The 21,719-nt window shown below is 38.6% G+C and overlaps 1 protein-coding gene and 1 non-coding gene across 5 annotated transcripts in view; both read left to right on the top strand.

Moving 5' to 3' along the window:
- Positions 1 to 14,327, top strand: part of CCDC141 (coiled-coil domain containing 141) — a 224,589-nt gene extending 210,262 nt beyond the window's left edge. For all 4 annotated transcript variants that reach the window (XM_055397508.2, XM_055397507.2, XM_055397506.2 and 1 more), the window contains 2 exons: positions 9,392 to 10,242; positions 12,386 to 14,327. In XM_055397508.2, coding sequence (XP_055253483.2) covers positions 9,392 to 10,242; positions 12,386 to 12,653 — 1,119 coding nt within the window. In that variant the 3' untranslated portion in view covers positions 12,654 to 14,327. The remainder of the gene's footprint in view (positions 1 to 9,391; positions 10,243 to 12,385) is intronic.
- A 6,740-nt stretch (positions 14,328 to 21,067) lies between these two features.
- LOC129538796 (U6 spliceosomal RNA) lies at positions 21,068 to 21,174 on the top strand. The gene has a single exon (XR_008682332.2). It is a non-coding gene; the product is annotated as a U6 spliceosomal RNA (small nuclear RNA).
- Positions 21,175 to 21,719: the final 545 nt, after the last annotated feature.

Here is a 21,719-nt window from a genome sequence, read left to right as displayed (position 1 = left end):
GAGGCAAAGGACAGCTGCCAAACCTTAGTTGGACTTCAGTCTTGCATCAAATGATCTTTGGTTACTATGATTGTCTAAATCAGGTTTTCTCAACCTCAGTACTACTGACATTTTGACCCTAAGAATTTGTTGTGGGAGCTGTCCGGGTGCATTGTAGGGTGTTTAAGAGCATCCCTGGCCCCTGTGGACTAGATGCCAGCAGTACCCACGTTCCAACCATTTGTGACAACCAAAAATTGTCTATCAGTTCAGTTCAGTTCAGTTCAGTCGCTCAGTCGTGTCCAACTCTCTGCGACCCCATGAATCACAGCACGCCAGTCCTCCCTGTCCATCACCAACTCCCAGAGTTCACTCAAACTCATGTCCATCAAGTTGGTGATGCCATCCAGCCATCTCATTCTCTGTCGTCCCCTTTTGAACTGTGGTGCTGGAGAAGACTCTTGAGAGTCCCTTGTACTGCAAGGAGATCCAACCAGTCCATTCTAAAGGAAAATTGTCTATCGAAATTATCAAAGTCCCCACGGGAGCAAAATCAACTTTGATTGAGACCAACTAGTCGAAATAATAAAGAATAACATTAAATGCATCACATTTTCTTAACTAAGTTGCAAGAGATACTAAATTCAACATCATATGATTTTTTTTTTAGATTCTACATTGTCAACAACATATATCTACTAAAATTAGAAACAAAAGCTATGGCTACCGAAACGCATTCATTTATACTTAGTAAAAATGCCTTTTCTTGCTTTTCTTAGAAAAAAATCAAAGGCACAGATTCCTTTTAATAAAGGACTTATTTTCATTGAGAAATCACTTTTATTTTAATATAAATTAAAACACATGATAGATCATCAGCTATTTAGGATAAAAGCGAAAATCCACGGTTACAACTGTCAAGATGTCTCTCTGACCTCATTTCACATATGCATTCTGGCACAACTGGCAAAGTGAAAGGGCGGCAGTAATTTTCTCTGTTAAACAGTTCAATCATATTTACCTCTTATTGTCTCTATCATTTGCAGTATAAGTCCAGTGTAATGAGTTCCTAAAATGCCATGTGGGAAGATAACTAGAAGCACCAAATAAAAAACTTATCTGGAAGTCACTACATTCAATTCTAATACCCTTACACGATGTTATTTTTCTCCAAAACATTATTTGAGTCAGAAAGAACAATTCCACCAAACTATTACAAGAATGTATTCATCACAGGATTTTTTTCCTTGAGATAGTGAAGTGCTTCTCATTTTTCTGACTCCAAAAATGCAGCTGGTGAAATTGGGCCATTCAGTAAATGCAGTGCCCATTGTACTGCTAACAGATCAGTGGTGGTGTTTTATTCCCTAAGGTGAGCACTGAAGCTAAATCCACAGGAATATCTGAAAACTCCTAAGGTTAGACAGAGGCACAGAGTATAAGAGCCTTGCCTAAAATCACAGCGCTATCTAAGACTTGCATTTACAGTTACAGAATTCTAGTACTAGAAGGAATTTAACAATTATCTGATCTAATCTCATTTTACAGTTGAGGAAACTGAGGCCAAAAGAGATGAAATATTTTGCCCTCCAGAAATCACAGAAAGTAGTGTCAGGACTGGGCTGGCTGGCAGCCCAGTTCTCCTGAATTTCAGCCATATAACTTTTTTTCACAAGACCAAAAGGGAGTTCTAAGAAACTGCTGCATACAAATATAAATAAGTTATTATGTAATGATGCTATAGATTCCCATGCCAAATTTTTTCCCTCTTGCGGAGAAGGCAATGGCAAGCCACTCCAGTACTATTGCCTAGAAAATCCCATGGATGGAGGAGCCTGGTAGGCTGCAGTCCGTGGGGTCGCTAAGGGTCTGACACGACTGAGCGACTTCGCTTTCACTTTTTACTCTCACACATTGGAGAAGGAAATGGCAACCCACTCCACTGTTCTTGCCTGGAGAATCCCAGGGATGGGGGAGCCTGGTGGGCTTCTGTCTATGGGGTCATGCAGAGTTGGACACGACTGAAGTGACTTAGCAGCAGCAGCAGCAGCCATTCATCTGTTACATGATGATTAATAAAGAAGTATCATGGAAGTACTTTCATAGCACAAAATTCAGGGGAGTGCTTTTATCAAAGTGTGTGAGGACAGCCCCTGGGCCTTCATCCACTAATCCCAATCACCTGGTTGGAGGAGTAAGACGTAAGACGTTCTTGAGACATTTGCTTTGGCAAAAAAATGGAAAGGGCAAAAGTGTTCTTCACCACCTTTCTGTTCTCTCTTACCTGTCCTCCCCAAATTCTCAAAGGTACCAAGTTGCTCCCTGACTACCCAAATCCCCTTCCAAAGGCCTTTCCCAGAAATGCCTTTCATAGCCCAAGCCCTGTGTTCAATATCTTTCTTTATCCACTTCCTACACCTTCCTTAAATCTGATTTGTCTTAAGAGAAAGTTATCTATTGTGGAGATATAAGATAAAAGTGTTGTGGTGATCGCTTAAATTTCCCACCTAGATGGCTCCCCACCCTACAGACTTGGACAGGTAGTTCAGTGGATATAGTATATCCCTGTATTCTCTCTTCCAAGATGCTCACTTTGTTTGCCTACATGGTGAAGTGAAGAAGTGAAGTGAAGTCGCTCAGTCATGTCCGACTCTTTGCAACCCCATGGACTGTAGCCTACCAGGCTCCTCTGTCCATGGGATTTTCCAGGCAAGAGTACTGGAGTGGGTTGCCACATGGTAGTGAATATAAAGTCAAGTGATAATGTCCATCAGTGAAAATGAAAGTTCAGAAATCCTGACAGAGATAATATATGAGGCTATAGATTGAGGATTAAGTAAAAGTTAATTGATCATTAGATATGAAAGTGTGGTGAGATCTTTGAAGGGAAGAGTATAGAGAGAAAATTAAAGAACTTAAAGACAAGATCACAATCATTCATATATTTAAAGGATGAGAAAAAAAAGGAATCAACAAAGAAAAAATTGAGAATGAGCTATGTTTTGAGGTGGTAAATCAGTTCCCCAGCCACTTTGCCAGAGCTCATCAGATTAATGCAAATATACCCTGTCTGTCCTGAGATACATGGATTTATCTACCTCTTTATACTAATGGCAGTCGGCCCCTGGTGGCTTAGGTAGTAAAGAATTTGCCCACAATGCCAGAAACTCAGGTTCAATCCCTGGGTTGGGAAGATCCCCTGGAAAAGGGAATGACAACCCACTCTAGTATTCTTGCCTGGAGAACTCCGCTGACAGAGGAGCCTGGTGGGCTAGAGTCCATGGGATTTCAAAGAGTTGGACATGAGCGACTACACTTTTACTTTTCTACTAATGGCAAAACATGGCTTTATGGTGGATAAATGTTAAAAATAGCTGTTGTATGTGAATGTTTGAAAGCCATTTTTATGAAGGAAAACTAGTAGACCCAGGAAACAAAAGCTTATTGAGTTGTAAAATGGATTTTTATAAAATTGCATAATGACTTTGAAAGCTTGTTTCCATTTGAGAATAAAGACAGAAGTGCCAAAAGCTAACATGATTTATGCAGAAAAACTTGTGTTAAACTCACCTTATTTTGCTTTCTGAGATGATTATTTAATAGAAAGTTCTAGGTTTGTGCCATAGACAAAATTTATTGTGATTTCAGGAAGTTGTTTGATTAACACATTCACAATAACTCTCTTAGGTAAGTGGAAAAACGTGAACTGAACGGGCATTCAGTCAGGTTATAGCTGTGTCCAAGAGTGTTAAGTATTTCATCAATATCAACCTGGAAGACAGTCTGCCTTGCCCTGGGGAGACAGGTAGCTTTGTACTAAACTCTGCAGTGTTCAACACATTTATCAATAGTTCAGTTCAGTTCAGTCTCTCAGTAAGGTCCGACTCTTTGTGACCCCATGGACTGCAGCACACCAGGCGTCCCTGTCTTTCACCAACTCCCAGAGTTTGCTCAAACTCACGTCCATTGTGTCGGTGATGCCATTCAGCCATCTCATCCTCTGTCGTCCCCTTCTCCTCCTGCCTTCAGTCTTTCCCAGCATCAGGGTCTTTTCCGGTGAATTAGTTCTTTGCATCAGCTGGCCAAGGTATTGGAGCTTAAGCTTCAGCATCAGTCCTTCCAATGAATATTCAGGATTGATTTCCTTTAGAATTGACTGATTTGATCTCCTTGCAGTCCAAGGAACTCTCAAGAAGTCTTCTCCAACACCACAGTTCAAAAGCATCAATTCTTTGGCGTTCAACCACCTTTATGGTCCAACTCCCACATCCATACATATTACTGGAAGAGCCATAGATTGACTATGCAGACCATTGTTGGCAAAGTAATGTCTCTGCTTTTTAATATGCTGTCTAGACTTGTCACAGCTTTTCTCCCAAGGAGCAAGCATCTTTTAATTTCATGGCTGCAGTCACCATCTGCAGTGATTTTGAAGCCCAAGAAAATAAAGTCTCTCACTGTTTCCATTGTTTCCCCATCTATTTGTCATGAAGTGATGTGACCGGATGCCACGATCTTAGTTTTTTGAATGTTGAGTTTTAAGCCAGGTTTTTCACTCTCCTCTTTCACTTTCATCAAGAGGCTCTTTAGTTCCTCTTCACTTTCTGCCATAAGGGTGGTATCATCTGCATATCTGAGGTTATTGATATTTCTCCCTGAAGTCTTGATTCCAGCTTGTGATTCATCCAGACTGGTATTTTGCATGATGTACTCTGCATATAAGTTAAATAAGCAGTGTGACAATATACAGCCTTGACGTACTCCTTTCCCAGTTTGGAACCAGTCCACTGTTCCATGTCCAGTTCTAACTGTTGCTTCTTGACCTGCACGCAGGTTTTTCAGAAGGCAAGTAAGGTAGTCTGGTATTCCCATCTCTTTAAGAATTTTCCACAGTTTGTTGTGATCTACACAGTCAAAAGCTTTGGTGTAGTCAATGAAGCAGATGTTTTTTCCTGGAATTCTCTTGCATTTTCTATGATCCAATGGATGTTGGCAATTTGATCTCTGGTTTCTCTGCCTTTTCTAAATTCAGCTTGAACATGAAGTTCTCAATTCATGTACTGTTGAAGCCTATCTTGGAGAATTTTGAGAATCAAAATTGCAAATCAGTAGTCCTGTGTGATTCTTATAAAAACAAAAGAAGAACTAATAAAGTCACTTTCATAAAAACATAGCATATAGATCAAAGAAATGATGATTCCACCCATTACTTTGCACCTGGAAAGTAAATAATTCCCAGAAATAAGCATATTTGGGGGATAACATTAATAATTTGAAATATTTACAGTAGAAATTATCTGGTATTGTTATTTTTAGTGGAAAGTATTTTTCTACTTCAGGAATTATAGGGAGTAAATATATTTATCTCCTTGGATTCCCTTCTTGAGTCTATCACTGTCTGAAAGTGAGACACTTGAGTCAGGAATTAGTAACCAGTTAAGCTGGATTGGAAGTCAGGGGTGGGACGTTTTAGTGGGTTTCCCAAAATTTCATCTCTGATGAGACAGACTTGGCTTCCCAGTCACTTGGGTACACAGCTGAACAACACAGGCTTCCCATACATGCCTTAGAACTAGGCATGTTTTCATGCCTTAGAACTAGTGTGGATGCACCCACTTGGTGGAAGGCAGATTCAAAAGAGAGAGCCTCAGAGAGACAGAGCTGACCATGCTCACTCTCTTCTTCCAAACCGACAGCTTCATAAGTCAGTTCCTTCCTAGGGGGAGTATGGAGTGGGGGGGATTAGCCTGGAGTTTTACCCAAATTTTTCTCCTCAGCCTGTTGCATAGGCTTCCCAAAGAAGTCACTGAGAACTTGCCTGCCTCTGCATGACCCTCTGATTAACAAATGTGCTTGCTATCCTATGAAGTTATTCTTAACATGAATAAAGTATCAAATTCTTTTCCAAGAAAGCACTGTTTCAGGAAAAAGTATTCAAACAGGGGCTCTCAGAATGGCATAGAGGAGATTCTTAGACTATTTTTGGATCAAAGTCACTGTGAAAAGGAAAATAAGCACTCCACTTTCAGGAAGAGGTGGAAAGAAAGAGCTAAGCTGTGGTAGGAAAACCAAAAGAAGGAGGGACATTCCCTATGAAATATGTGTTTATTTAGTAACTTTTTACACTACCCTTATGGCAGAAAGTGAAGAGGAACTCAAAAGCCTCTTGATGAAAGTGAAAGAGGAGAGTGAAAAGGTTGGCTTGAAGCTCAACATTCAGAAAACAAAGATCATGGCATCTGGTCCCATCACTTCATGGGAAATAGATGGAAAAACAGTGGAAACAGTGTCAGACTTTATTTTTTTGGGCTCCAAAATCACTGCAGATGCTGACTGCAGCCATGAAATTAAAAGATGCTTGCTCCTTGGAAGGAAAGTTATGACCAACCTTGATAGTATATTAAAAAGCAGAGACATTACTTTGCCAACCAAGGTCCGTCTAGTCAAGGCAATGGTTTTTCCCGTGGTCATGTATGGATGTGAGAGTTGGACTGTGAAGAAGGCTGATCGCCGAAGAATCGATGCTTTTGAACTGTGGTGTTGGAGAAGACTCTTGAGAGTCCCTTATACTGCAAGGAGATCCAACCAGTCCATTCTAAAGGAGATCAATTCTGGATGTTCATTGGAGGGACTGATGCTGAAGCTGAAACTGCAATACTTTGGCCACCTCACACGACGAGTTGACTCACTGGAAAAGACTCTGATGCTGGGAAAGGTTGGGGGCGGGAGGAGAAGGGGACGACGGAGAATGAGATGGCTGGATGGCATCACCGACTCTGTGGACATGAGTTTGAGTGTACTCTGGGAGTTGGTGATGGACAGGGAGGCCTGGCTGTGATTCATGGGGTCGCGGAGAGTCGGACACGACTGAGCAGCTGAACTGAACTGAACTGAACTGATTTACAACTCTGTGTTAATTTCTGCTGCATAGCAAAGTGATTCAGTTATACATATATATACATGTATCATTTCTATTATGGTTTATCATAGGATAGGGAATATAGTTTCCTATATACAGTAGTACCTTATTGTTTATTTGTTCTCTATATAATAGCTTATATCTGATAAACCCAACCTCCCTGTCTATCTCTCCCCTAACTTCCCCCTACCATGGCAATCACAAGTCTGTTCTCTATGTCTGTGAGTCTCTTTCTGTTTCATAGATAAGTTCATTTGTGTCATATTTTAGATTCTACATACAAGTGATATTGTATGGTATTTGTCTTTCTCTGATTTATTTCACTTATTATGGCAAAATTTCTAGGTCCATCCATGTTGTTGCAGATGGCATTATTTCATTCTTTTTTTAAATAGCTGAATACTATTCTGTTGTGTATATATGTACCACTTCTTCTTTATCTACTCCTCTGTTGATGGACACTTAGGTTGTTTCCTTGTCTTTGCTATTTCCATGTCTTGGCTATTGTGAATAGTGCTGCTGTGTACATAGGGGTGTGTGTACCTTTTTAAATTAGAGTTTTATCTGGATATATGCTGAGGAATGGGATTGCTGGACGATATGGTAATTCTATCTTTAGTTTTCTGAGGTACCTCCATTCTGTTCTCCACAGTAGCTGCACCAACTTACATTCCCAGCAACAGTGTAGGAGAACTCCCTTTTCTCTACATCCTCTCCAGCATTTATTTTTTGTAGATTTCTTAACAATGGCCATTCTGACTGGTTGGAGGCGATAACTCTTCATTTGCATTTCTCTAATAATTAGTGATGTTGAGCATCTTTTCCTGTGCCTATTGGCCATCTGTATGTCTTCTTTGAAGAAGTATCTATTTATCCTTTGCCCATGTTTTATTTGTTGCTTAGTTGTATGAGATCTGGTTTATCATATTGTTTACAAATATTTTATCTCACTAGTAATTTTTTTAATGAGAAAAGATTTTAAGAACTTCTGGCTTTAGACTCAGGATTTAAATTTCTACTAAATGACTGAAGGAAAGTACTTTTTCTCAACTGGGTTTATGCTTTCTTTGAAGATAAGTCATATCTGTAGAACAGTAGAAGCACATTGTTTTGCTTTTAATCTTCAATCTGAAAACATTTATTTATCAAAAATCACTTGTATATGTCAGGAGTAGAACTATGGGCTAAAATGAAAAACTCAAACTCAAAACAAAACACAGCTTTCTCATGTGCAAGTGGTAGTAACAGGACAAAAGCCAATAACTGTTAAATTAAGTAAAAATGCACCCCAAATGCTGTGGAAAGGAAAGAGAGAAGTGGATATAGAACAGGCAGGTTGGGATAGATGTGATCTCTTTCAGCTTCAATATTCTTTTGAGTCCATGCCAGAACGGATATTTGAACCTCTTATCAAACCAGAGATGGACGTGGATAAGTGGAGAGAAATCCTAGAACAGAGTAAGTGAAATGGATCACGGTTTTTCAGTCTCCTAGCATGACCTATGTTCCACACGGGGCAGAAAGACAAGTGTCAAGTGTTCCTCCACTGTGTCCTGGTGCGTTCTCCAGCAAAAGGCCGCAGCGTGTGATTGTTCCCTTTGTATCTACTTCCCCACTAGGCTGGCATCTCCAAGAGGGAAGGATTCTACCTAGTTTTACTCACCATGTCTCTCCCCTGTGTCTAGCACAGAAGCCAGTATATTATAGGTGCTCAGTAGATATTTTTCATTGTAAGAATAAAACTAAGGGTCTTTTAGAAAATAAAACCAGTCATTAAAAAATGGCTTTATCTATATGAGTTTATCTACAGTTGTCAAATTCATAGAGACAGAAAATAGAAGGGGCTGAGAAGGGGAGAATGGGAAGTTAGTGTTTTATTGGTACAGACTTTCAGTTTGTAAAGAGGAAAAGGTTCTGGAGATGGATAATGGAGATGGTTGCATGACAGCATGAATGTCCCTAATGCCACTGAACTGTACACTTAAAAAGGGTTAAAATGGTAAATGTTAGATTGTGTGTATGTTTTGCCACAATAATTTTAAAACAAGAATGGCTTTCCTGAGAAAAAAGCAGGATTATTCTTGGAGGATGTGAGGATCACCTAAAAAGAAGCCTCTGACGTTTAGGAACCACATTCTATGACAAGCAGACAGATAAGTAAATCAAAGCAGAATTTGCTAGTGGAAGAAGACTCCTCAGACCATGATTTGAAAAACATGGATCCAGTCCAGCCACATCATGAGAGAGGAGAACCAGGGCTTTCTCTTCTCTATTTCGCAAGATCTGTCACCTCTCACTTAGCGGCTGGAGGTCAGTTTACCCATTCCTTAGTCATGGGACCGTCTACACTCAGGTTCAGTGGACAAATGGTTTCAAGTTCTGTAATGCTGGGGCCAGGGCCCCCAGCTGTCACTCACTGCAGGTCTTCTCAAGTTGTTTCTCAAGTTGGCTTTGTCAGCATTAACTCGAAACTTTGGCTTTTCCATTTTGAAGGAGCAGGCCCAGCCAGCAGCCATCTTGGCCGTCAATGGAGCACGAAAGGGTCAGCTTCCACAGGCCGTGAAGCAGCTGGTCCCCGGCAAAGAGAGTGCTGTCCAAGGCCTGCTTCTGCCTGTGGACGTACTTTCAGAAGAGTATGCGTGTGTTTCACCCGACGACATCTCCCTGCCTCCAGTCCCAGGAAGCCCCGATTCTCTCCTCTCTCCATCTGACATGGAGCTGGAGGCGCGTGTCAGCCCGTTCCCCCGTCATCACCGAAGCGGCCACCGGAGGCAGACGGGGGCCAGCGGTCCAGGAGAGGCCCCGGAATCTGGCTTTCCTCCACCTGCTGCTTTTGCTGATGCTTGCAATGATAAGAGAGAAACGTTTTCAAGTCATTTTGAGAAGCCTTCCCCTCAGGTCCAAGCTGAGCCCCCATTAACATCCCAAGGATTTCTGGAAAAGAGTACTGCCTTCCACAGAATCAGTGCTCAACTTCCAGAGAGCATGCGCAGTGAAGTGCATGACAGAGCTTCGCAACAGCACCCCCAGGCTCAGGGACATTTGCTAGAAACACCAGAGAAAATGCATGCTGATAATAACGTCACTAAAACCCGAAATAGGCTGCATGCTTCCCAGGATGCATTCTCGGGCCTCGGGTTTCAGCCAGGCCCCAGCCAGGCCTGTCAGAGGCAAATGGTTCCCCGAGAAGAGATTATAAGTACACCAGCTAAGAACAGCATGGTCAGCCTAGCTGGCCAGGCCCCTAATTTCTCCAGGCTCCTGTCTAACGTAACTGTCATGGAAGGTTCTCCAGTGACTTTGGAAGTTGAAGTAACAGGATTTCCAGAGCCTACACTGACATGGTGGGTAGCCTATAATGACAAGCCATAAACAGAAACAAACTGAATCTCTTCTCTGAGCAAATCATTCTGTGTGCACTAATTTTAAAGTTTAGGGGAAGCTGGTTAATGTTCTACACCACTGCAGCTGTGCATGTTTCAATCTCACATCAAACCCCGGACTCTCATTTTTAATAGCCACATGGCTAATACCCTTAAAAAATAACCATATAAAACAGTAATTTAACCAAGTCCAAAAGCACTGCAACTTAGTTGCGCCATTTTTTGGTATCAGTTTGACATTCCACATTTCTAAAGATTGCGGCTTGATTCTTTCCTACTGTTTATTTCTACACAAGCATGAAATTTTCTTGGTTTAATAACCTGAATTCAGTGAGGGAAAAAAAAAAGCATTTGGGCATTTCCCTTTCCTGTAATTTACCTGTTTCATCTTTCCCTCTCACAAAAGAGTCACACATGCCACTTTTCTAATATTGTTTATTTCACTAAGGTTTGTTTTTATAAATTTCTTCAGTGTTGAAGATGGGATAAAAATATTCCCTTCACAGTTGCTTCTATGATAGGCAATAAGCCCCTTTTTGAAAGGTGGCATAATAACTGAGCTGTGAACAATGCGGACGCGGTTTTACTCTAGAGACATCGTTATTTTTAGCCTATTTATTTTAATAAAAGTAAAACACAGAATACAGGTTTTAAATCATTGTTGTTATAAAAGCAGTTCTAACTTTCTTAACATATGGGTTACTTTTAAACATTTAGAGATTTTTCAACCTTAAATATATTTCTTTGAGGACAAAGTTGCTAAAACATGAGCACAAGTTTATACTTATAAATTAAGTAAAATAGCATTTGTTTATCATAATGTTTCAGTAGGCAATAACAATTTCAACTACTGTGTTTGCCCATTGATGGTACTTAAAGTGTGGATCATTTATCTAAATAATTTATGAAAAAATGTTGGTCTCTCAGATTATTAAATGAAATTGCACTTGGATTACAGTGCAGCCATTTATGCTTTTTGTCTTATTTTGTTGTCTTTATAATTGCATGTTTTTTTACAGATCAGGAATTTCGTATTTATGAATTTATCAGTAAATTTATTATTTAATATCATTATTTAATTCATTATTAAATATTAGTTCACTCCAAAGAAAAATGTTGTCTGAAGTGTTTCTTGTTTTTTTCAAAACAAAAAATGGCTTAGTTAGCATTTATTGTTGAAGAACTACTGTGATATTATGAAAAAAATACCTTGCCCTTGAATTTACAACAATTTTTGTCAGTTAACAACTGGCAAGCTGTCAGGGAATCAGTCCTAGGACACTCAGAAAAATGCAAAATCATCACTCAGGCACTGGGAATAGAAAGTGATTCAGGTTTGTCACCACTTCTTGGGTGGAACAACATGGGGAGAAATAAATAAGCAAGAATCTAGAGTGTGCAAAATAAACTAATTATTTGCTTTATACAATGCTGCAGCTAAGTGCTCATATTCATAAGAAACTTTTGGAAATGTGTCATTAACAGTAACAATCCAATTGCATGAATGTCCGTTATAATTAGAAATCATTTTCTTCTAATGAAATTAATTCACAAAAATTAAATGAGCTCATCGTGCCAGCAAGTGCTATATCTATACCTTCTTCTAAAGTGGCACATTGGTATTCTCCAGGGATCTTGAAGGATGAGTCCAATGGGGAAGAGTTGCTTCAGTAAACTCTAAGAAGTCACAAGCTGCTGTTTCATAGCAGCTAAAAGAATGACACAGGTCAAATGGAAGGTGCCATTTCCCACTTGGGGTAATTGTTGCCATGAGAAAATGGTGGCCAGTGTGACCAGATGGCCTGATTTTGTTAGGAGGAGTTGAATATCTGAATTTTCATATGCAATATTCTAATTGTTGAATGTCAAAAAATTCAGTGTTTAAAAAACACAGTCTGAGTCCATCAAATACTTCCTTGGCCACCAGTTGTCAACCACTGCTTGAAAGATAAACCGCCCCACTGGGTTTGTGTTTGCTGCAGAGTTCCTGCTAATGCTAGAAAATATTGCAGTAGCAATGGGCCCAATTGCAGTGCTTATTAGAACTTGGAAATGATGTGAATAAACCATGATCCTGACTTTAAAAATTGACTCTCTGCTTCAGGTACAAGAAGGGCCAGAAATTGTCTGCAGATGGGCACTTGCAGGTTTTACACAAGGAGACAAGACACTTGGTGTTCATTCCGAAGGTATGCAAGGCAGATGCAGGCCTCTATGTGGCGCGGGCCCAAAACCCTAGTGGCATTCTCTCTTCCAGTGTCATCCTCCACGTGACAGGTAACCGCAAGCCGCCCATCACAAGGATAAACTGGATCATGCTGTGTGTCATCTATGTTACCGTGTCCCTAATGTACTGGCTACTCACACAGTAAGTGCAGGGTTGGCACCCATGGATGTCATTCTCATGAGCCTAAAGGACAGCAATACAGCTGTTTATTTTCCTGCATCTCCCATTTAGCGTCCCCCACCAAGTGTACTTCCAGTCTAGCCATATTGCTTTTTTGGCTAATGCCACAGCTCTGTGAAATAATCAAATTTTCTTTAGTGCTTTAATGTATTTGAAGAGCTTGGCAAATCATTAGCAGTGAATCAGGATACATCTTTCAATTCTAGAAAGAGATGTGTTCAGTACAAAACCCAGTCAAATTATACTATCTTTATTCCCTCCTAATTTAAGAGCATGCAGACCAAGGCTTACAAAGACATGCAGATGTGAGTTTTATTTCAAATCCAGTTGTTTCATAATGTTTTTAATTGTACTCATAAACATCTCTTTGTAGAATAAGAGTAGAAACGTTGAGCTAAAATTGTAACTTTCATTATTGCACAAGATCAATTTTGCTTTTCCTGTCTTGATCCCATTTATTGAAATATGTTCTATGTAGTTTCAATGTAGCCTACATTCCTGAGTCTGAGGATGGCACTGCAAATAGTCATTCCTCCTGTAGATCTCATGTGTTTGACATTGGAGAATAGATGTGCCGTCAGCTTTAAATGGAGATTGAAACTTCCATCAGCTGTGTGTGTCACAGAGCAAGGTGGAGCATAGCTGCATAGGTGGACCAACAGTACTCCTGTCCTTCTACTGACGTATTTTGGGCTGCCATGTGTATACAATTGTAACCAGCTCCTCTTGCTTCTAGTCTTGTCCTGCTGCTAACCATTTTTACAGCCATTATAGTGATAAGTCATCTCAGTGCTCATTTTCCCGTTTGGAAATGGGTTCATAGTCTACCTCTTGGGCAATTGATGGTTTTAATTTCATGTCTTGTAAAGATCTGGAAATGGGAAGTACTCTATGAAGGCCAAGGGTAATTATATTCTTTAATGTAATTTGTCATCACACTGCCTCCTGGCCACTATTTCTCCTTCAGATATTGTTTCTTTAGAATATTAAAAATTAAAAGAATGGAGTTAGTATGTGATTTCAAACTGTTTCCATGTAGGAAAACAATGTTTTCTGAATTGAAACTTAAATCTTTCCCAGTTTCTTAAGACTATCTCTTTTTCAAAGATTTGAAATTAAACTCAGGGGGATATATTTAGTATGATCTCAGAGAGAAAAAATATATAATAGGATGACATAAGATGAAGTCTATCCTTTTCTTATAATTATCCCTGTAATATTGAAGAATGCCTTTCTGAAGCACATTATTCAGAAAAGAGGATCATCATTTTAGTTCATTTAAAAAAAATAAGCATGTATAACAGAAGCATTTGTTTTTAGATTTTAAATGTAGTGTCATCATGTTAGGGTAAAGTCTATAGTTGAAAGAATATTCATTATAGATTTTTGATGGAGGAGAGGAATTAATTATGTTGCTGTAAAGACTGTCTTCAAATAAAAATATTTAAATTTAATATATTCTAGTTGATATTAAAAAGTTACTGGATGTTATCTGAAGATGTGAAATGTGTGGCTAAGTAAAATTATATGTGTGGCATATATTTTCTTGTGCTGTGTATTCAGTTTAATTAAAAAATTTAATCTCTTAATTTTCTTAAAAATTTTGACAGAAACCTATTAAAAACTTATTTATGTAGCATCCCAGGGAATTCATAGTCTCTTAATTCATTTATCCTTTTTGTCCAGTTTAAAGTATTGTGAATATCTCGCCAAATTGCTATTCTCATTTGAAGCTAAAGAGTAAAACCTACTTATGTCCAAAGAGGGCTGGCAGACCCAGGTAACAAATTCTTATCTTACTCTATCTCTATCTTGTTAATTTAATGGGATCTCCCATCCCATTTTGTCAGTTTGGTTGAATTTTTTTAATAGAGGAAAATCAAACAAAAGTTTAATAACGTGTACATCAGAGAGACCCAGAAAAACTGATTAATGCCACCTTAGTTGAAATTTTGGTTTGAGGTTGTAAGGACCTGGGAATTACTGGTTTGCTTTACCTGTTGCATGCTAGTTATTGCTAATGCTTTAAGGAGCAGAATGGGATATACATATACCCATGGTGTGTGACCAAATAAGGCATATAAATTCCCTGATATATTTGATTTATATATATATCAAACATAAGGTATATCTATATATATATAAGGTTTATACATATATATATCTCTCACATGTTTTTATACATATATACATAGAGCTCAAACGTTGAAATAGAGCATTATGCTGATAGTCATGTTATAGTTCCAGTAGCTGTGTGTCTGTCTTTTTATCTATCATCTATTCATCCATCCATCCATCTCTTTATTAATATTTACCTATGTTCCCACTTAACTACCTACATATTTTTCCAGGTTACTCGCGACCTAGGTAATCCTCACAGCAGTGAAGAATAGCTTGCTATTCAGTTATTCTTCAGGCTGTATTTTAATTTCAAATACTTAAGTGTGATTGTTCTTTGGGTTAAAATTTTTGTCTTGATGAAAAATTCCCCTTATGAAAGTATGAACCAAAATTATTGGTTAAAAGTTAAGAAAAGCTTAGTAAATGGACATGATGTTTCTATTTTGAGATATATATATATATGATTTATACCTGTTTACTTCTAAATTCTGGACAGTTAGCAATATCAAAACACTTTTCAATAATAAAATGAAAATGACAAAATATTTTAAAGAACCTTGATACCTTGAAGTGATGCAACACAAAATGTGTTTTGAGCTTCTGATAAGGCAAAACCATTTTTTCCTGTTTTTATTTCCAAACAAAAGAATGTATAAACATTTGATGGTAAAGTTTTGTTATTTTTTTACATTCAATTCCAGGACAAATTTACCATAGGAATCCTCATATTTGAATCTTTGCATATTCTATATCTAAAACATTTGGAAAAAGAAGCAGGAACGTTTAGCTGATTCATTCAATAATGCTAACCATCACTTAAAACCAAGATACAGGCTTAAAATAAATTATTGCAAGAACTTCCTAACCACTTCATTCAAGTTTAAATTTCTTCAAGTATCACACAAAGCCCTTCAGTACCTATGTTTCCATTCCTAGCTTCTGTTCCATCTCTTCTGATCAACATCAAGTGATACCTAACTTCAAGTTGTACCCTATCATGCTCTTACTTCTCTTCAGTCCTCCTTCCCAGAACTGCCTACTGTGGCCCACCCAACTTCATGTGGCTTAATTCCTGATTATCCTTCCAGGCCCTTTTGAGACACAACCTCCCCAGGAAGCCTTCCGACCCATCAAGTCCAGTATAGATGTTCCTGTCATGTGCCCTGTCATCATCCAAGCTGCCCTTGTCATGTCCCTTAATAGTGCATCGGAATTGCATGCGTGAGCATCTGTCTCCTGGCTAGGGTGAAAGATGCTTATCAGCAGGGTCTGTGACAGCCCTGTTCATCATCATGTTCTCAGCACCTAAAGCACAGTCACACTCAATATTTTTTGAATTGTTGTCAGAGGTAAGAAAAAATAAGCCTAGCTTGTTTTTCCTTTTTCTTTTGGAGAGATGGATGGGAGAATGTAAAAAGACAAAGATGTTATTTGTTTGCCTGATTATTATTTCCTGTTATGGAAATTAACCACTTAGAATCAGATTCTAACTGTGAGGTATACATAAAACACTCTCACCTAACCTATGAAACTTAAGAGAGAACCCTTCAGATCATCGGGCTTTTCTGGTAGCTCAGCTGGTAAGGAATCTGCCTGCAATGCAGGAGACCCTGGTTTGATTCCTGGGTCAGGAAGATGCCCTGGAGAAGGGATACTTACCCACTCCAGTATTCTTGGGCTTCACTGGTGGTTCAGACAGTAAAGAATCTGCCTGCAATGTGGAGACTTGGGCTCTATTATCCCTGGGTTGGGAAGATCCCTTGGAGGAGGGCATGGCAACCCACTCCAATATTCTTGCCTGGAGATTTCCATGGACAGAGGAGTCTGGTGGGCTATTGTCCATAGGGTTGCAAACAGTTGGACTTGACAGAGCGACTAAGCACAGCACAGCTTCAGATCATCTAGACTGCACCCAAACTGAAACTTTAAACTTAAAAATCTGTGATGGCTCTAGTAGTCAAAATAATATTGAAGAGATGAAAGTCAAAATCCAGGATCATTTTCCCAGCATTTTAAAGTAGGTATCAGTTCAGTCGCTCAGTCATGTCTAACTCCTTTCGACCCCATGGACTGCAGCAATGCCAGGTTTCCCTGTCCATCACCAACTCCTGGAGCTTACTCAAACTCATGTCCATCGAGTTGGGGATGCCAGTCAACCATCTCATCCTCTGTCATCCCCTTCTCCTGCTTTCACTCTTTCCCAGAATCAGGGTCCCTTCCAATGAGTCAGTTCTTCACATCAGGTGGCCAAAGTATTGGAGTTTCAGCTTTAGCATCAGTCCTTCCAATGAATACTCAGGACTGATTTCCTTCAGGATTGATTGGTTGGATCTCCTTGCTCTCCAAGGGACTCTCAAGAGTCTTCTCCAACACCACAGTTCAAAAGCATCAATTCTTCAGTGCTCAGTTTTCTTTATAGTCCAACTCTCACATCCATACATGACTACTGGAAAAACAGCTTTGACTAGAAGGAACTTTGCTGGCAATGCTTTGTTTTCCAATGGCCTTTGGCCAGGCAGGCTCCTCAGTCCATGGAATTTTCCAGGCAAGAGTCCTGGAATAGGATGCCATTTCCTTTTCCAGAGCATGATCCCGACCCGGGGATTGAACCCAAGTCTCTCATATTGCTGGTAGACGCTTCATCCTCAGAGCCACTAGGGAAGCCCAAAGCAGATATAATCAGGCGTAAATCATCACTAGGTGTAAGTGAAGAAGTGGGTGTCTCACCTCTCAAGTCCAAATTGCCAAAACCAGGATTTATGTACATCTTAACAACACTGCACAAATTATCAGTATTTTATTGTGGCTGGGGCTCAATAATATGATTGTGAACAGATCTAATTTAAAACTGACATTTCATTCATAAATGTAAATCTAAAAAAAAAGCCAAATGCAAAAATTTAAATTATTTGAATTCCAAATGAAGGAAGGAAAAAAATACTGCATCTTGTTCCACGATATTTATTCATGACCATTCCTTCCTAGAAATTGCCATCTGAAGCTTTTAACATTCCTGTGGTAGGTACAGTATTTTAAGTGTGTCCATGAAATAAGTTAGCTGAAACAAAATAAAATATCTCCTCCTACTACACTCTGATATTGTGTGTGTCAATGCAAATGCCAAAGCATGACAGACTGTTTTCCATTTATAATAAGCAGAATCTTGAGCTGCATCAAAGAGTCAAAAGATTTGCATTCCCTAAATGAAAGTGTCCTTCTCAAAGCAACAGTAATTCATTTTATCCACTCTCTTCTCACGAGATGAGATTTGAATGTTATCAGCTGTGTATGAATTCAGCCTCACTACGGAAAGCACAAAGCTGCTGAATTTGGCTTTTCCCCAAGAATCTCCACACCGCTATTCCTTGTGTGGGTGAGAGTTTATATAACATAACAAACCACCCAAGCATTGGGGGTGGAAGTTGGATGCATGACACTCTTCCAGATGACCAAGTCTTTGATTCTGGAGTTTGAGTGTTTGGCAGGAGAGCTCTACCTTCTGTTCAACAGAAATTTCATTTGTTTAAGCCAAGACTTGGCAAATCCAATTTTTTGGATCCTCTTTTTTAATGCCATAAAATTAATACCCTATCCTCCTCAAAGGACAAGGGAACAGAAAAAATTGTATAGATATGGATGTTTGTGTGCATATATTTCCAGTTAGCACAATAAAAATCCGGTGAAATTAAAACATATTTTAACCAGAGGTGTAGCTGGAAAAATTGATGATTTTTTTTAAACTAAAATAATAAGTACATAATTGGAAGTTTTCAGTTTGAATTCTGATGGCTTCCTGCTATGGCTCTTTTCCCATTTAGAACCCACTTAAATATCAATACTTGTAAAATAATAGCTCCAAAACTGGCTAATGAAACAATCTTTTCCCTTTGTCATTCAACAACTGTTATTTCCCAAAAACTTTTTTGATTCAAACAATTACAAAATGGTATTTTCTTATATTAGCATTAAAATATCATATAATGAAATTTTTTGAAGATAAAAATTCAAAAGATCAAATAAAAAGGAAGTTTATCCAATGGCAAATAATCTCTAACTCTTATTATTCTAATAAAGGCAGAAGGCTACCTTTCTTTGTAGCAAATATTATGCAGACCTCCATACACACAGGCTGTTGGCAAGCAGGGCAGCTGGAAGTGCAAAGTAGGAAACCAGGTACCTGGCAGGATCAGAAAAGCTAAATGCCCATCTGCTCCAAAGGGTCTTTTCTAGCAGCCTTTGCCATACTGACCCTTAAAGGCCTACTTTTGATGCAAGGTAATGCAGCTCTCAAAGATGCCTTTTAAATGTGCATTTATTCATTTCTGTTCATTTTAAAGGAGTATTAGAATTTCTCATCACATCCTGGTCTGGGTTCTCAGATTAAATAAGAACATTTCCCCCACCAAAAAAAAAAGAAAAACCCTCAACACATTCTTGTGAGGAAATGGGTGTGTGGGTACCTTATCTGCTGTTCCACTAAGTGTGGGGAATTAGAGGACCAGAGGGGAGAAGAAACCGAACATCAGGATGAGAAAACTAAGCTTTGGATTTCACCCTCCCTCTCAGTATGAATGTCCTATGGATCTAGGAAATTTATGTGGGGACCTCCTTGAGAGGAAGTTAGAGGCCCCAGTAAAATGTGTCTGCATGATGTTTTTAGTTACTGAATTAGAGTAACTGTATTGGTTGAAGTGTCAGGGTGAGCACTCAATCCACAACTAATGCTCTCAGGAAGGCCTCCGTTCCCTTCTTGACCTGGGGATCACCTTGATATATTTCAGTCAGCCAGTAACTATTCATCCTCCAAATGAACACAGTCCCCTAAGTACACCACAGTGTACTAAAACCAGACCAATGTTTTAACAGAAAGCTACAAACCAATATTACTCGTAAACATAAACACCAAAATTCTCAACACAGTACTAACAAAGTGAATCCAACAGTGAATAAATAAACTTTCACATACAATGGTAATTTTTCCCCAGATATACAAAGCTGATCCAATACTCAAAAATCAATCAGTATAATCCACCACATCTACTGGCAAGAAAAGAAAACTCATATGTTTATATCAATTGCTTCAGGAATAACATTGGAGAAAATTTAATACATGTTTATAATTAAAAAATATTCTTAAGAAAACTAGTGACAGAAGAAATTTCCTCAACTCGATAAAGAACATCTACAAAAAACATGTAACATCATATTTAATGGTGAGAAACTCCTCCCCCTGCACAAGACTGGGAAGAAGATAAGAACGTCCTCTCTCACAACTCTCATCCAATATTATACTGGAAGTCCTACCTAGTAAATAAGACAAGAAAAGAAAATAGAAGTTCTATAGATTGAAAAAGAAGAAATAGTATGTTTTTGTTTATAGAGAATATGATTTTGAGTAAATATTAAATGAATATAGCAAGTTTACCAAAACCATTGTGCAGAAGGCCTGCACCAATGGTATCCAGGAGAAAGGCAAGGAATTGACAATAAATGAATCACATTGAATCAGACATCTTTAGAGATCAAGACAAAATGTGGGCAATCTGAACTTGTCTCTTTTCCAAAAATTAATTACAGACATCATGGATACTCAAAATCTAGTTGCAACATCTCACACTTTATTTTTCTTGCAGCTTCCGGCATTACTTTGGGGGGTTTTGAGAGAGGTAAATTATTTGAAGTAGGCAGTGATCAATAGAACAAGGGAATATTTGATGTAGAACATATATCAAACTTTATCATTTTCTGCCATTGTCATTATCAGAGAAAGAAAAATAGACATTGTAATTATACTGTTGTAGAGCTGAGCTTTCTCCAACGATAACATACTAATATTAGAACAAAAGCAGTCCTTTTAACCTCCGACATCAAATCCCAGAGTGGATGATTTATCAGTTGGTACTCTGCTGCACTGCAAGAGTGAATGTATTACCCCTGCCTGGATAAGTGCTTTTCCTATCAGCAAGGATGGACTCATGATAGCATGTTTCTAAGAATTCTTGATAGAAATTGGAGCTAAAATATGTCAGCCATTATATTATACTTTAAAAAGTAATGAGTTTCATAGTGTCACATCTTGGTCAATTAATAAAAAGATGGAATACAACTGACTACTTTGGCACCTACATCTAACTGAAAACTTCAACACAACCAATCATTTTGTATTTTCTCGATGGTAACTATAAGTGCTTTCTTCATTTCTATGTTCTTGAAGGTAATTTTTGGTCATATATATCACTTGTCTAAAAATACATTTGGGTGCTCGCTTCGGCAGCACATATAGTAAAATTGTAAAGATACAGAGAAGATCAGCATGGCCCCTGCGCAAGGATGACAGGCAAATTCGTGAAGCCCTCCATATCTTTATGACTCTGAGGAGTTGGATGGAGAGTGAGGTGGGAGGGGGATTCAGAATGGGGATACATGTACACCCATGGATGATTCATGTCAATGTATGGCAAAAACCACTACAATATTGTAAAATAATTAACATCCAATTAAAACAAATAAATTTTTAAAAATACAGTTGGTATTATACCTTATCACTTAAAAGAAAATTTACTGATGTACCACAAAGGCCAATTGTTAAACTGTATTTTATCAAATTCTTTATAAATTTAATCATATTAAAAACAGTGAAGCACTGTTATGTGTCTACTCAGGACTTACAAATGGATATGCAAGCAAACCACTCAGTTTTTGTTTAAATCTATGGCAGCATATTATGTAATTGCACACATATTGATTTACTATTACAGTTAAAAATGGATCACAAATCATGAACAATGACCCAGGCATCACAGAATGTACATGTTCAAGTCATGACAACAGTCTAAGGTTACGGGCTGGTTTTCTTGACACATGAGTCCCATTTTTCTGTGCTCTGACTCTAAACCATCATAGGCAAAAA

This window comes from Moschus berezovskii, chromosome 2, assembly GCF_049115385.1.
Source record: "Moschus berezovskii isolate FMDL1 chromosome 2, NW_MosBer_1.0, whole genome shotgun sequence".
NCBI lineage: Eukaryota > Metazoa > Chordata > Mammalia > Artiodactyla > Moschidae > Moschus > Moschus berezovskii.
The sequence above is the reverse complement of the archived record's forward strand: the minus strand, read 5'-3'. Positions and strand labels throughout refer to the sequence as shown.